Source organism: Phalacrocorax aristotelis, chromosome 3 (genome assembly GCF_949628215.1).
Source record: "Phalacrocorax aristotelis chromosome 3, bGulAri2.1, whole genome shotgun sequence".
In the NCBI taxonomy this organism is placed as follows: domain Eukaryota; kingdom Metazoa; phylum Chordata; class Aves; order Suliformes; family Phalacrocoracidae; genus Phalacrocorax; species Phalacrocorax aristotelis.
This window is the reverse complement of record NC_134278.1, coordinates 33,961,499-33,978,311: the sequence shown is the minus strand read 5'-3', so window position 1 is coordinate 33,978,311 and position 16,813 is coordinate 33,961,499. Positions and strand designations below refer to the sequence as shown.

General features: G+C 37.2%; 1 protein-coding gene across 4 annotated transcripts in view; it reads right to left on the bottom strand.

Moving 5' to 3' along the window:
- The window catches only part of RIMS1 (regulating synaptic membrane exocytosis 1), a 354,476-nt gene that overhangs the window by 70,026 nt on the left and 267,637 nt on the right, over positions 1-16,813 (bottom strand). For 3 of the 4 annotated variants that reach the window (XM_075087080.1, XM_075087081.1, XM_075087082.1), the window contains 2 exons: positions 12,816-12,928; positions 2,487-2,653 (listed from right to left, as the gene is read on the bottom strand). In XM_075087080.1, coding sequence (XP_074943181.1) covers positions 2,487-2,653; positions 12,816-12,928 — 280 coding nt within the window. Of the gene's footprint in view, positions 1-2,486; positions 2,654-12,815; positions 12,929-14,784; positions 15,918-16,813 lie in introns of those variants that run through there. The other variant, XM_075087078.1, reaches the window with a different exon arrangement.

Sequence of the window (16,813 nt, the reverse complement as noted above, 5' to 3'; positions counted from 1 at the left end):
TATTAATGCCAGAAAAGGACAACTCACTTGTCTTTGACATCTATCTGAAAATGAGGTGAACCATCTGAGATAATAGGTGTTTTCTTCTTTTTAATAATGACTTAGGGAATTTAGCCAATTAATTTAATAAAAAACTAATTTAATAATAATAATTTAATTTAATAAAAAACTAATTTTTACGTGAATTCCACTGTAGATATGCAGGTTTTAAAGCTGGTTAAAAAGCACGAATTTCACTCTGAAAAAAATGTTCATAATACAATTAACCCCATCCCCAAATTAGCTCTTCACTTCCATGTAATAAGTAAGCTGCATATATATATAAGTAATATATAAGTAATATATATAAGTAATAAGTAAGACTGTGTGACAGAGGCTACCAGTACAGACACAGGGGGTAGGAAGCTGACTTTGGCTCACATCATCAGGAAAATGCTCTGTCCCTCTGTCCTTTTCTTCAACACCCAACTTACTTTCAGTCTGACTTCTCTTGATACCTAATTCCTATGATACAACTTTTTTGCAGGTCTCTAAAGACTTTGACCTTTTTATAGTGATGGTGGGCAATCATCCAAAAACAAGTGTGGACAAATCAAATGGAAAATTTTGAACAGTGGATGTTAATCTGCTGAATACAATGTTTTCCAGCATAACATCAAATTATTTTAAATTTAATCCACTGCACTTAATGGTTGAAATAGGCTAATTGCAAAGACAGTGTACTAGGCATCTCCCACTTATTTTAAAAGGTGTTTCAGGGGAGCAAAACCACTGCCAGCTTAGAAGAAAAATATTGGAAATTATGAGTAATTTATGAATCTATTAATTTCTTCCTCATATTTCTAATGAATGAGCTGCACTGTATATTATTGCTATACATTTTGTTCACTATGTAAGTACTACCTGAATTTGAGAAAACTAAAGCAAGCAAGTATAAAGTGTCTAAACTCTGAAGTATGGATCCTGTGGACAGTACCAGAAAAGAAAGGCATCTGAATTCTACTTATGTCTCAGTTTAGGGGTCTAGAGTGAAGCTGAACTGGAGCTCCCATTGCAGACACTTGGTTTTGTACACTATTGTGGCTGATCCTGTACCCAAGGTGCTCTGCTACTCATTAGATGTTGAACAAGAGCAAGGACTTGACCCTAAGCTTCCCCCTTTCCAGACTCACATGAGGTTAGCGTTTCTCCTGGTTGTGATATTTGTGATCAGACATTCTGAACCCAAGGAACATTTCTAATAAAATCTGTTCAACACAGAGATATTTAGGGGGAAAAAATCCTATTGTGTTCAACCTGCTGAAGATATTGTGACAGGGCCTAGTTGAGAAAATTCAATGTCTAGAAAACACAGGTATTTTGGTATAACTAAAGCCCTCTATAAGAGACAAGTACTGAAAATCTAGGACACAATGAAAAGCAGCATTTAAACACATGAATTGAAATCACTGTAAACATTTGAATAACTTTAAACACATTTACAGTTCCACCACGGTGTTCTGTTGGATTGTGGATTACTGCACTGCCAGGTTGCAATTTCACCAGTCTGAAACATGGCTTTGAATACCCTTGTGAACTTTCCTTAACAAAAAAATGAGGTGGAGCTAGTTCATACATAGAGGCCACTTTCCGAGCTTCCCTAACAGCCCTTCCCATTGCATGAACAGATAAAAAAGCCTGCAGCTGTATTTCTCAGATAGTGAGTCTGTCTAGAAATGTTCTGAAGTACTAAATGATGCCATCCAGACTTTTATCAGACTGATTTCCTCCATAGGGCAAATTTTTTTTTTTATAGTTCCTAATTCTTCTTGTGTCTTATAACACTTAAAGTCAAATCTTTGAGAGTTCAGACATTGGTAGATATAATTGTAGACTACCATGCCAATCCTGCAGCCATTATAGCTGGTGGGAGCAGTGAACCAATAATAGATTATTATCAAGGATGAAAGAGATGTTTGATTATTGATAATAAAAATGAATTAAACTACTTTCGAACCAGAGATATCAAAATTACTATACAAGTACTTGTTTCAAAGCTAGTAATTTATCATTTGCATGAAAACAGCAAAATAAAGGCAGGTAGGTAGGGAAATAAATACACAGATTTAAAGAAAGAAAAACAGAGCTTTTATGAAAGAAAATTCTGTATATTAAAGATCTAGTAATATTTCTGCTATAACACTTTATTGGCATACAGATTACACTAATTCACAGTCAGCAATGAGATGACAGTGTGTGTTCAGGTTCCAGTTGCCACAAATACATTAATCTGTCATCTCCCCATGGGAAGTTTGCTTCCTGTTTTAGATGCACAACTGCAAAAATATTGTCATCTTAGGCTAGCAATGGAAGACAGTTTATATGTGCATAGACATTTTTTGTAACTTCTTATGTTTTGACCATCTAATTTCAATAATTTCTGGTTGTATTTTGGCACTAAATGAAAGAGGGGGCGTGACACAATTGAAGCTGCACTGAGAACTCACCTGATTCTGCCCCGAGGGCGTTCAGATTGCTCTGACATAAAACTTGTGCTGCTGAGGCGTGAGGCACTGCTGGTTCGGGAAATGGCTGACACATCACTGACATCACTATCTGATGATTTGGCAGAGACGTTATCACAACTTCTGTACTGATCTGTTTGTATATTATACTAAAGATCAAGAAAAGAAAGGGTGAGGAGTCTCATCAAAACATAATGCATATATTGAGACAATAAATGACCTAAGTATGAAAATTCTCTCTAACTGCTTTTAAATCTAACAAAATTGTATGAAATTCAGAGAAATGCCTATATTAAATAATGTATTTTTGTCTAGTGAAGAAATCAAACATGGTATTTATGGACTAAATAAGACACTTGAAATAAATTATGGCATTGGAACTGAAATAGGCTGTTGATTCTTTAGTAGACTGAAACTATAATGAAATATTTATGCAGTGGACAGATATCTTCTCAAGCACACGCATACCATCTATTTGGCTACAGACCTTTTAAAATTTTTAATTTTCAATGCTATGAAATACTTGTACAGAGTTAGATTGGAACCAGAGAACTGTGTATGAGTCTAAATGAAATGTAATGCTACATGAAGCTGACATTGGGGACTGATCTCAATACCTAAGTTCTATCAGAAAAGGAAAAAAAGTACATTTTCTACCACAATATATCTCTTTGCATTATAATACTAGAGGACTAGTCAGGCAGAAAGCTAACTCAGCAAAAATATTATTTGTTTTCAGGCAGATCAGTGCCATATCTAGTTGCCTTTACATGTGCACGTGTGTGAGAACTGGCAGAAGACTCAGCAGGAGGAATATGTAGACAGGTAGAAATTATTACCATTTTGCCTTCAGCAGAACCTTTGGTTAGTTAAAACCGACAGTGACACCATACCACCTATTACATAATGCTCATATTACTCACGTCATCAGTCAGACATATATAATAGGGACTGGGGTTGTATAGCCTGGAGAAAAGGAGGCTGAGGGAGAGACCTTATCACTCTCTACAACTACCTGAAAGGAGGTTGTCGTGAGGTGGGTGTTGGTCTCTTCTCCCAAGTTACTAGTGATAAGATAGGAAATGGCTTCAAGTTGCATCACGGCAGGTTTAGATTGGATATTAGGAAAAATGTCTTCTCCAAAAGGGTTGTCAAGCATTGGACCAGGCTGCCCAGGGAAGTGGTTGAGTCACCATCCCTGGAGGTATTTAAAAGACGTGTAGATGTGGTGCTTAGGGACATGGCTTAGTGGTGGACTTGGCAGTATTGGGTTAATGGTTGGACTTGATTATATTAAAGGTCTTTTCCAACCTAAATGATTCTATGAAAAGGAAGCTTTTGTACTAGCGATGTCACACTTACCTAAATTTTCAGTCACACAGATATGAGGATCAAATCGTTGCCAGGTTCACAAAACTAAAACCCTCTATCATTAGAAAGCAAGGTACCCTTGACTGGAAAGCGACTAAACCAGTGGTAGACTTCCCAGGGCATATTATGAGAAAATTATTAACACGTGGGAACACTAGGCAGTTTTTAACAAGATACTCTAGGGACTTCATTTTCCAGATCTGTGCTCTGTAAAATTGCAAGTCATAGAAGTTTATTTATGAATTATACACAAAGCTCTGACAGTCTGTGAATACCCCCAGCTCATCTAGGCACGGGTTGCAGGCTGAGTCAGTTGGCAAATGTCATTACGTAACTTAAAAAGCCTGGCAAACACAAGCTTGGGTTTGTGAAGATGAATGTATCGGGCCTCCTGTCTTCAAGCCAGGTTTATCTTCTGCTGATCTGAGGCCTTTCAGTACCTAAGTTTGAGGTCTACCCAGCATACCTGAAAATCTTTTGGTAAAACATCTAAGAGAAAATGAGGAAGTTAACGGGAGTAGAGAAAGGGAGGGAATAAAAAGAATACTAAGCACTGACTGTAAATATAGAAATCTGTAGGAGAAATAGAGATTATACAAATTTAGTGTCCCAGCATGTGTTTCAGGGTTACTCACAGCTCCTGGACAGGATATGCCAAGATTAAAAACACAAACCAATTTATAAATAAAAACCTGGGGGTTTGACCTGAGGATTGTGCATTGAGGGAACTCTTAGCAATATCCTGTGAGGGGCTTGCACTGGCTGACTGAATAAAAACATCTGAGGGAGAGAAAGCTCTGGTTTACTAAAGGTGAATTTTTGGCTTCAAGTATTAAAAGAAACTCGCAGATAATTACAGGATAGCTTGGAGTATGATGACTTTGGGGTCAAATAAGATATCTAACAGGCATTGGCATGGAAAAGGATGCACCAGAGCTCTGATTTAATGAAGTGGATAACAGAGGACTCAAGAACTCCAATATTTAAAAATATTTTCAATTACAGCAAGGATTTATTTGGAGATTTTCTTTCCAAGTGACTTTGTGTGACTTATCTGAATAGAAATGACCAATGGAGTTAAGGTGAGACTATGCTGCTATGTTTATTCAGACCACCTTTTGGAAATGGCTTGTAGAGTCTCTTAAGTAATTTTGCTGCTTCCCCTCTTTGAGACTACAAAATAAACCTCTCCGAAAAGGAAATACAAAGCATACCAATTCTTATCAGCTCTGTTTCATAATAATGGAACATTTAAATTCCTTTAGATGACATATTTTTCTTCTAAAGCCAAAAAAAAAAAAAAATTCAAAGCAAGAATAAAAGCTATGAAGACTTTTTACTTACACTAAACATAAATGTTTTCCAGAGGCTGGAAAAGTGAATGGTTAATTTTTTCCATTTTAAGTTAAACTGTCCCACTCCTGAGCCAGCCTTGGTATTTTATGCAAAGTTCCCATAGAATTCCTAATGAATCCTTTAAGCTTTCCTAAAATGAGGCATCTAAAAATATGAAAAGCATCTGAACACGTGGAATGTTCTGGTTTTCCATTGAGCTAAACAGAATTGCAATCTGCAAAAGAAATCATGATCCCATGAAATAACAGAATTTCTACTGATTTCAGTGAAAAACGGATTTCACCCTTCCTATATATTTAAACTATATCGAGAAATTATTTCTCCACAGGTGAGATTTTAAAAAATACATTGCAGTCTCTCTCAAATACATGTTTTTTATGCATGGTAACAGAATGTTTCAGAAATATCTCCATGTTCTACTTGCATTTGCTGAAGACAATCTGACTTCCCCCCTCACCATAACAGACATTATGATGTCTATTTACTTCTTTTCCTCACCAAGAAGTTCACATTCTCTTTGTGGCTGTTGGTTTGAGAGTACATACAGCGAATCTGGAATGGTAGAAGATTCATGTGAACCCTGAGCAAGGACGATGACATGCTGGTGGAGAAAGCTGACACTATCTGAGCTCTCTCATCAAGGGAACCGTCAAGGACAGATGCAGTGAGTTCCTTCCTCCTGCTGGAAGCCTTTCTTCTTCTTAAGTGTTGAGGGAGGTAGAAGCTGCTGGCCTTTGTCCCAAACCACACCTGAATCTGGCTGTTTGTTTAGCACTCAACTGATTATTCAACCGCAGAATAACAAAGTTAAACACAGTGTACTATATATGCCATGTGGGGCAGCGGAAGACCCTCTGTTTCACTCATACTGAATTTGCTCCACCTTTCATGGGCTATCTACATGGGCTGGGAAAGATGAGGAGGAGAGAGAGAGAGAAAGCATCAAGCATAGTTGTCCAGTTTACTGGTTATGATACTGGGAGAGAAATCAGAATTTCCAGCTTGTATATCAGTGACTGTTTAGGGACTCAGCCTCGTCAAATGACTGTTCTGTATCAGTATGAAACCATTTATTGCCACAGGGTCTTTAGCCCAGGTATCATCCCCCATTAGTGGGGGCTATATAAATATCCTCACTCTGTCTTGCTCGTTATAGTCCAGCAGTCTGTATGGAATCGCTTTGTAAATATCAGACTTAACAGCCAGTGTTTCATATGTTGGTAGACAGAATTTTATGGTGAGGTAGGAGATAAGGAGAAAACTGAATCCATGTCTTCCACTTGCCTTGGTATTCTAATCACAGAGCTACTGCATAAAACATGGATCTTCCCTTCCTAAATGAGATTTTCATGGCATGGCTGAGCTTTTACTACCCATTTATACTGTATGCCAGGGCTGTGATTCCCAAGAAACTGAAAACCCTTCCCTTCCCAGAAACAGAGATCAGCACAAAAGGTGGTGATGCTGAAAGTTACTGCTGAATGCTGCAGTATTTACATTTTACTACTTCATCTGCTGGCTTTAGCTCTTCCTCCCTATAGCTGCTGCTTCTGCTGAATTCACTGTCCTCTATAGGAGGCATACAGCTTTTCCTGCTTATTCTCTACCTACTCCTAAATCATCTTAGCTAACAGATTAACAAACTGAAAGCAATTTTGAAGTCAGCATTTTTCCCCTCAAATACAGACAGAAGTAAATAGTACTCTTCCACAAATCAGTGATCATTAAAAGAACATTTTACTGGTGCAATACACCTGAACTTATCATTCAGAAGAAAAATGTCCTGGGCTAAGATCCACTTATCCGGTATCTGCATTGAAGTGGTGCTTGCAGGTTTCCAGCTGGGCTCTAAAGTAATATGATACTGTCCTGCTCATCTAGAAACTACTGTTCTTCATAATTCTGCATATATTTGTAAGAAATTTCTCTGTTGTGTTATATTTAAATATTATATAAAAAAATTTGAAGCTTCAAAATAAAGTGGATTTTCAGTGCAATCACTTCTTTTTCAATTCTGTCTTAAAAAGTTAAAGCTTATGTAACATTTCTATTCCGAGGTGCACCATTTGTCACATTAGGAGAGCTGCTGAAGTTTGCAGCAACTCTGAGAGCAGTTTCGAAAGAGTAGGCCTGGTTTTTCAAACATTAATAGCAGCTAGCTTCAAATGTTCAAACTATCTGCACTGTCTGCTTCTGCATCACAAAGACAGAAGTTTTTTCAATACAACAGAAGTTTTTTCAATATAACTATCTGAAATATAAACAGCTGAAATGCAGTTCTTCCACCCACTTTACCACTTGTGGAGTTGCTGCTTCTTCTATGCCAGCAAAGGGAGAAAAACGGGGTATGATGAGCTGCAGGTGTGTTAATGTCAACGGGAAAAGCATAGATGTACGGAATGTATTTCATTAACAGTTTTACAGTTCTGCAATGCCTAACAACGTCAGCAATTTTACTGATTATAAGGCATATTTTAGAAGTCATTTAATAGTCCACTATAATTATATTATCTTCCATATTAATCAGTATTTATAATTCTAGATTTACCTCCCAAGAGCATAGAGAATACAATAGTAGAGAGCTTTGAAAATCAAAGGAGTGTCCCCTCCTTTGACTACAAAAAAACAGCCTCAGGTGACCAACCTCTGAAAATATGTGCCTCATTAAGTGCATAAAAGGAGGAAATTAAATGAGAAAATTGAATGGGGATTAAAATGAGGAATGAGAAATCCAGACCAGAAACATTAAGGGCTAGAGCCATCTTGGGGCTTATGCAAGTCTTGAGATCACAGCTATCTTTTGAGGCACCTTACTCTAAAAAGGAATTTTGTCAGGAAACACTGACTCATGCACAAAGCACCTCAAGTTTTATGGTTCCTCTAAATGCTGCTGGGGTTCATGGCCCAGCAATCAGCACCTTCGTTCATCCAGGTTCCATCTCTGACTCCTACCAGCATCTGGGTCTGTGTCTTAGAAGCAGCTCACATGATGGTCCAGAGCCCAGTAAGCAGCAGCGATTCTAAGTAACTCTTCCCATAATTGCATCCAACTCAACTACTGAGAGCATTGCTCAACTTCCTAACAGGGAACAGTAAGAATGAGCAAGTCAGACCATCAGAAAACTGCAGTGAAGCCCATGAGTCGAAGGAATGGACCTCACTGAATTTTGTGAAACCCTACCAGTACTGGAATGACTGTCATATCAATAAAATATACAGTAAATATTTTTTCTTGAAGATCGATGAAGTGGGATCAAAAGAAGATACTCATCACATCAATGTCTAAGAGCCCTAAGTGCCTTGCCCAGCATGACATAAAACTTAATCAGTCCCCTATCACGCCAAGTCTCCTACCCAGCCTTTCCCTGTAGACACTAACTATCAAGTCAGATCCACAGAGTGCCACTGAACTAAGGTCACGGTTACACTCTTACACTAAATGCTTTCCAATCACATAGAGTGTTAACTGAGTGGGTAGTGCATCTAAATATAGATTGATGTCCTTTTAAGTATGTACTACAGCGCTCCGATCAGTAACTCTCTTGAATAAACAGAGCTTCCAAAAAAATGTGTTTCACATTCTCTGGAAAGCTGGAACAGCTGCAGCATGGTGTTTGTGTTCTGTGTGTGGCATCTGGAGTAAAAAACTTAACTGTATTTTGAACTAAGAACCTAATTAAGATATACTGCCACTTATATCTATGCAAATCCAGAATTATGCTGCCAAAGTGTTTTGGTTCTCTCAAACACTGAAACAGCACAAATATGTGCGTACTAGCCACTACAGCCTTACCAATACGCAAGAAAGAAGGCAGACAGATGTTTAAAGCTCTTCTTTAAACCCTTTTGCCAAATCCACGGAGGGTTTGTTGGGTTTATTTTTTTAATTTTTTATTTAGCTTCTTATAATTTAACTGTTTCACATAAATTATGGAGTCTTTCTGCTGGAAGTGAAGGCAACAAGGAAGTGAGCTCTGTGAGGGTCTCGAAACAATTAGAGTGGAACAGCCATTAAGACCTATACAAATGTTGTAGAGCAGAAAAGTTACCTATTTAAAATCCATTAATGGATGTTTAAAACACAGATGTTCAGAAATGTTTATGAAATAACTTGCAATAACTTGCATGGTGCATGCTTGAAAAACTAGTGCTTGCTTACTGAAACTAGAAGATTGAGAAACTGAGTGGGAGAAATGGAAGAAATGCACCTGAAATGGGTTGGAAATTGCAAAGGCCATGTTATGATACCTCTGAAAAAAGGCTTGTTTCAATATAAGAGAAAACATATTTAAATTTAGGGAATTAATTTTGCATACACATAATTAACTATTGCAAAGGGGATGCAGTCCATACTGAAGGAAAATTTTTGAAAGGTTTAGAGATTTTTATGTGTAAGAAAACAAGTGTATTTGCAAATGCTAAAACAGTGGATGTATCAAATCCATGTCACTGATTGCGCTGAAAAGCAGAAGGGAATATTTTCTCAATGTGCAGCACAGCAATAATTTCTCTATTAAATATAAATATTTATTTTCTGAAGTAGTGGGCAAATACTGCTATTTGGCAAAGAAAGAAGCATTTTTGTTAGAGGGACAAACTCTGCTTGCAAGTGCTGTTTCTTTAATAGCTATTTAATATTTCTTTCTCACTATTCTAAAATGTCTATTAGACCACTGAACATTTCTCCTTTTTTATTTAAAGTAAGTCTTGTTCCTGCAGCTTTCAAAGACTTTGCACAGATTTTGGCAGCAGAAATTAGGTATAGTCTGAAGTCCTTAGAAGTCTCAGTCACCAGCTTTACTGCACCACCTGACATGACTTACTACATTTTCATTAGATCTGTCTAAATCTTCATCTGTCTGGTTTATTTTCTTGACTCTGTCAGCATCTTCTGAGGGTAAAGAAAGACAGTAGCACAAGGTTTGCTTTAGTACCATTTTTAAAGTGATGACTACCATTATGAAGCAAACAGCTACGTCACTGAATATAGTACAGAGTGTTAGAATGTGCTAATATCATTTGTTCTCAGCACTTAACAATTTATTATAGGCTGGACCATCCTAGCTAGGACTACACCATTACCATGTAGAAAATAGATGAAGAGTTAAAGATTCTTTGATTTAAATTCCAGTACAAGTCATTTATTCTCCTTACTACTGTTTTAGAATGGAAAGGGACCAATGGCTTTCAGAATATCAGGTACCCCAAAATACTCTTCTTGTAACAATGGACAGAGAATTCACTTCCTTAAAGTTGTGGTCATACCTGTTTTAAAAATTCTGAATAAACAATAGTACTTTAGCACTCATCATGCTGTGATTTCAATTTTGATTTCATTTCCACACATATTTAAAAACTAAAGGTGATACTAGAAAACTCTAAATACTAGGGGATAAGGGAAATTGGTATCATTGCAGACTGATGTTTTCCAACAGCTAGTTCACCACAGATGGGATTTACATTAACACAATATGAAAAATATATTGAGGAGATAAAATAATGCTTATGATAAATACTAAAGAGAGTGGGTATAAAAAAATGTTTCATAATGAAAAGAAAACCCTGAAAATTTGAATCAATCTCTAAGCACAGTTAATCCAAATCAGAAAACTGGCCTTTGACTATGAGCAAAGGTATGTGTTTGGTCATTCTGGCCAGACTGCACATTAGCTTTCTCTCCTGCAAACTTTATCAAATGCATTTTTACTATTTTTTTAACACTTTAACTGGTTAAGAAGCACCACAGAGACACACTGTATCTCATCCTCCTGTCCTAAGTTGACCTCTTGTGAGGGTAACGGCAAACCCAACATCAAATAAGCTGTTCTAATTATTATACAAATTCTGTCTTCTGACAGATGATCTCATTGGAAATTTCCATCCCAAGTTTTTTTTTTTTTAATAGCACTGACATCCCACAATTTGGCAATTGAGGGCCTAAAGCCCTGTTTCTCTTATTTCTCTTCCCTTTGAGAACTATTTCATATAAGTTCTGTGTTCACAGTGGGGTGGTATCAAAAACGAAACATCCTTATTAAAGTTGCCTCCATATTTAACTGTAACAAGATCTTGAACAGACCTTTCATATCTGTTAGATACTACAAGTTAGATGCTCAGTTGCCTTTTTACCCATTTCTAAGTAAGTTTCTGATTTTGTTTCTGCCGAGTACCTCACTTATCCCTTATTTCAATCTGTGCCTCCACGACCATGCATCAATTCTGCGAAACAGAGGGAAGTGACCCTGGAGGGGCAGGGACAGAAAGTCCAGTGCCCGTGCTGCTGCAGTAAGCGCCAGGAGCGTTCTGATGTCCGCAGCTGTTCGGAGCTTGACAATGTTTGTTGATTTCTGTATGGCACTGGTTCACAAATGGGAAGTTTGTCTCTTTTTAAATGTGGAAATAAAAATACAAGCGTTTAGTTCTTACTGATGTGAAGAAAATCTTTGAAATGTGGCTCTAGAAGCACTGAAGTCTCAATTAATAAAAGCTGTGATTTTCTTCCAACTACTGTTATTTGAGACCTTATTTTTAATGCATACAGTTGCTATGTGAGTCTCTGAATTTTTTACAGTGGACTTTTACATTGATACTGCCATCCTGTGGTCACTTGCTGAAAGCACGTAACCCTCAATGGCACCGCAAGGAAAGAATTGCGGGAATGCTTCCCACACAACTGAGTTACCGCTGGTTTTGCCCCTGCCCTTTACTTCGCCTACACCAACAGAGTGTTGTTTCTCTAAAAGGAAACACCGAATCTAACCAAACCTTTCCCTTCCTGACTTCTGCAAACGTCCCCCCTCCGTTAGGTGCCACACGGTAACACAGCTTTAGCAGAAAGTTCAGCCCCTCACAGCTTGATTTGTAAGTGGCAGTGGAGATGTGTCAGATGTTTTCAGCAGTTTGCTCAGAAGCCTATACAGTTTTAAACTTACAAGGTTGTGGGATATCATTTTAGCATTATCAAGAAAAAAAAAAAGGTCCCTCTATATAACTTTAGTAAAGTAATTTAATGTACACTTAATTATCAGAGGAAATCTTTACACTTTCATTAGAAAAGGAGATGAAAGTGATCAGTATGCATTTCAAGAAACAAAATACTTAATCTGTGACATTATTAGGGTGCAAAAAAATTATACAAATATGAGATCAGCTGCATGGGATTGGATCTAATTCTGCCTACCTCTCTACACATCAAACAGCAAGGGTCTAGAGAAGAACCAGAGAGTAGGGCCAACATAAAATGATACTTCCATGGCCCACTTTTCCAGCCTCCAGGGATTTGCAGGCCAGGGACTTCCTATGCTAGACGTGACATGGCTTTGTTTAACAGCTGTTGAAGGATCTTTCTTCCCTGAATTAGTTTTGAAGTGTTCTGCTTATTGCAGGTTCATTTTAGGTGACATCAAAGACTAAATCTAATGCATATCAGATGGGGGTAAAAACAATGTTAAAAGCTATTACTCGAAGACATTTCTGTGAGGCTTTATAACACAGTGTTCTTGAGGGTTATACAATATTTTAAATAAACAGGTTTATGCCTTCAATTTTAAAGCCAAAGTATCATTTCAATACTACTGACTTTACCTTGGTATATTGCTCACGCTCATGTTCTTGGCTAGAACCAGACCCTGATGTCTGATTATAACGGTGCACTTTCATTTTCATCTGTCTCGTTCGCTCCTCCACTACTAAGCTTGCTGCAAAAACACACAATGAAAATCAATTAAAAATAGTGAAAACCTTTTGGAAAAACAAACTGTTCAGCAACAATTTTAACTTATTTCCATCTCAACGAAACAAAGAAGTGTACAAACATGTAGAACGAGCAGGGTGTAAACACAGAACAAAGGAACACTAATGTCAAGAAATCAACCACTTCCATTGCGAAAGTCTTTACCTGAAAATGGGCAGACATCCCAATTTCCTAGACATAATCAAGCTGGTGCAACAGATATGAAAAGAGTGTAAGAATTTTGGTGATAGGCTGAATTATAAACCTGTTAAGTATTCTGGATGCAGGGGACATAAATCCATGATCATCTAACCATGTATTTGCTTACATGTAGAAAATATTACAGTAGCATTCTAAAAATTAATGCATTAAACAGGTATTAAAATTTATTTTTAAAATAACTCCTACTGCTATCTTAAAACATAACTGCTTACCAAAGCTAAAGATTATTTGACAGGAATAATTTCTCCATTCAACCAGTCATAGTAAAAAATACAGTCATTTTCTAGTAATTTATTTTTTTTACAAAAAGTCCTTTAAAAACACTACTTTGCTCTCTAATGTTCACACCTATTTCAAATAAATTATTTGTTCTGTGTCTTCAATTTCCCTATGACAATGTTTGTTTTAAAAAAATGCATATAATATAAAGAAGTTGTGGTGCTATAAAGAGCATTTTCTTCAGTTTGAGCAAGTTATGGCAGTTAATATTGGCTGTGCTTGCCACAGGAAGATGACCTTGCACTAACGGAAAGAATGGTGTGAAAGCCCCTGGGCTAAGGCTTCCTTAAGAAAAATTAACCTTTGTGGTAGTGGATAATTTTCAGAGGGAACTATATGTTTTGCCATTCTTAAACTTGGTAGCACTACAAATGCAAAGGAATACCAATAAAACCAATACCTTGAAAACTACCACTTTTTTACAGTTCTAGAACTAGACCCAAATCTTCATCAGTCACTATTCTAAATCACAGGAGTACTCACTATGTTCATTGTGTTTTAACAGGTTATAACATCCCAGAACAACTTCTTCTAGTTGGATTTTTTTTTTTTGTTGTGGTCACAATTTCAAGGCTGGCATTTTATTTGGGAAAACCTCCGCAAAATCTTCTGCTTTTAGGTCAACCATGAATTTATATGTCTTTCTCCAAAATTATTAGCTTTAAGTCAGGATTTTTGTACACAGCCCCTCCCCAGACCAGTGACAGGAGAGAGACACCAATTTAAAAGCTGCATGATATTAATCACAAAACACAGAACTTTCAATTAGGGGAAAATAAGTACTTTATCCTGTTGTTTACAGATCTGTATTGTGAATTAAGAGGTACCAATGTCATCATATCTGGGTTTTATGCTGCTACTTAACTGTGGGATTCTTTACATATCTTATTTTTTGTCTGTGCTTTGCGAGCACAAAGATACAAAAAGAAAGCAGTACACTCAGGGTTGGATATTTTAAACTTGTGCTACTGTGCAAATCACAATTGCACGTGCACGTGCCATCAGTAACCTGTTTGTGGAAATTATGGAATGTCTGTGTGCTGGTTGGGTACGAAAAAATATACAGAGACACCACTGTGAAAAATACGTTGTTTTCATGTCCTCTTTCCACATTTCTTAGTTAAAATAAGAAAATTAAATCCAGCAATTGACATTAAAGTTTTGCTACAGCTACAAATTTAAGGCAAGAAATAAAGTTATCATCGTAATCTTCAATCTCCCACACGCAGAGGGTCCAATCGAGGAAATTCTGCACATGCAGAATGTCACACTGGACCCAGCGACTATTCCAGATGACTAATTATGTTGGTAAATGTGTACCTTAATTGCAATGAATCCAGTTCCACCATCAGATATGCAGGCACAGCTCCAATTACTTCAATGGAAGTTGCATGGAGGTATCTGAAGGCAAAATTGAGCACTTTAGGTGAAATTTTTAAAGATGGCCTCTTATTTTATGGACAGATATGAAGGGATTAAGATATATCAATTAGTGATTGAAGTCGAAACCTCAGATATCTTAATCCTATCATACACGCATGAAATAGACGGAGGATATAAAATCAGAGGGAAAATTGAGACCCCTTTAAAAATTTAGCCCTATATGTTTATGGTACACAGATTACAGTTACTCTGAAAAATAACCCTTTCATTGTGTGACTCTTAGGTGCTTCACCCTGTCAACTGTATGTTATACTAAATAATTTATATGAAAGAATGTTACTCTATATTACTTATACCTGAGAAAGAATATTCTATTATGTAATGAGATGCTATCTCAGTGACTATATGTGAAAACTACTGCAGTCAAGGTTGAGTAAACATTCAGCCTTAACTCAGTAATGCTAGGTTTTTGTTATGTTTACATCCTTAACCTTAACTCCATGCTTATGTTCTGTTTTGCATCATTAGATATCATTACATAAAATAACATGAGAACAATTAATGAGGACTATGAAGTAAATCTAAATTCTCTAGTGGAGACATTTAGCTTTGTGCATGGAGTAGAATGTATTTAGCTCACCAATTAGCTGGTAATGTGTTTCTAAGCAAGCAACTGTGTGAAATGTGCCTGCTCTACAAAATACAACTGTGTTCCTTTCAGATTTGTTTACCATGCACATCTGAACATATATGGTATCTAGCTCAATTCTGTGATGGAAAATTTTGTCTGCCCAGTAGGTAGCCTGGTATACTCCTTACATGTTAATCACAAGAAGCAGAAAAAAATCTAACACAGGAGCAAAAGCACATTAGCAAAAGCTGTAACAACCATAGGTAAACACCACCGTACGATCACATTACTTTCTTGGAACACAGCTGGTTACCACAGGTAACGAAAATTTGACATAAACAATACTTGAGGAACTTAACCTGTCTGTCAGAAAAATACAGTTCTACTTTCTTTTAGGACATCAATATTTATGGAGTGCTTTTCCTGGAGCTCTTGAGAGGTAGGACTACGCAGTAATTTGCATATAGAAGCATTGTAATCTCAAGACCTCTAAATTCTGCAGAGGCCCTAGAATTCAAAATATGGAGATTTACCACAAGCATCTGAAGTTAGTGGTACAACTACCATCAATATCAGTTGTGCCAACATGTTACTCTCTTTGGTGTCAACAAGTCACACTTGAAAGAGCAATCACTCTCATCTCTTCAAGAGCTGCTGATTCAGATGTGATCAGTGTAAGAAATAATTGAGAGATGAGAACTCTAAGCAGACTGCTTAGATAAGGAGTGCAAGTTTAGAGCTAAAGCTTTTACTAGAATGGGTTTTCTTATGTAAACCATGTAAAGGTTGTACAACAATGATGTACATAAACAATCAAGCCATGCAGGAGAGAAAAGACAGACATACAAATGGAATCAGAATGTTACACTTCAACTCCATTAATATATTTATTATCTGGTCTGACTCCTGTAATCCCAAGGGTACTGGGTCTGGCTGGGGTGGAGGTAATTTTTGTCACAGCAGCCTGTATGGTGCTGAGTTCCGGACTTGTGACTAAAACAGCGTTGATAATACATCGATGTTTTATCAATTGCTGAGCAGCGCCTGCACAGTGCCGAAGCCTTCTCTGTTTCTCATGCTGCCTGCCCTCCAGCAAGTAGGCTGGAGACTGGAAGAGGAAACAGCCAGGACGGCTGGCCCCGAATAACCAATGGGATGTTCCGTACCATATAGCATCAACCTCAGCAATAAAACTGGGGGTAGTCTTTCCAAAGCAGCTGTTGCTCAGAGACTGGCTGGGCATTGGCCTCCTAGTGGGAGGTGGTGAGTGATTGCTGTTGCATCACTTGGTGGTGGGTTTTTTGGTTTTTTTTTTTTTTTTTAATTATTATTTTT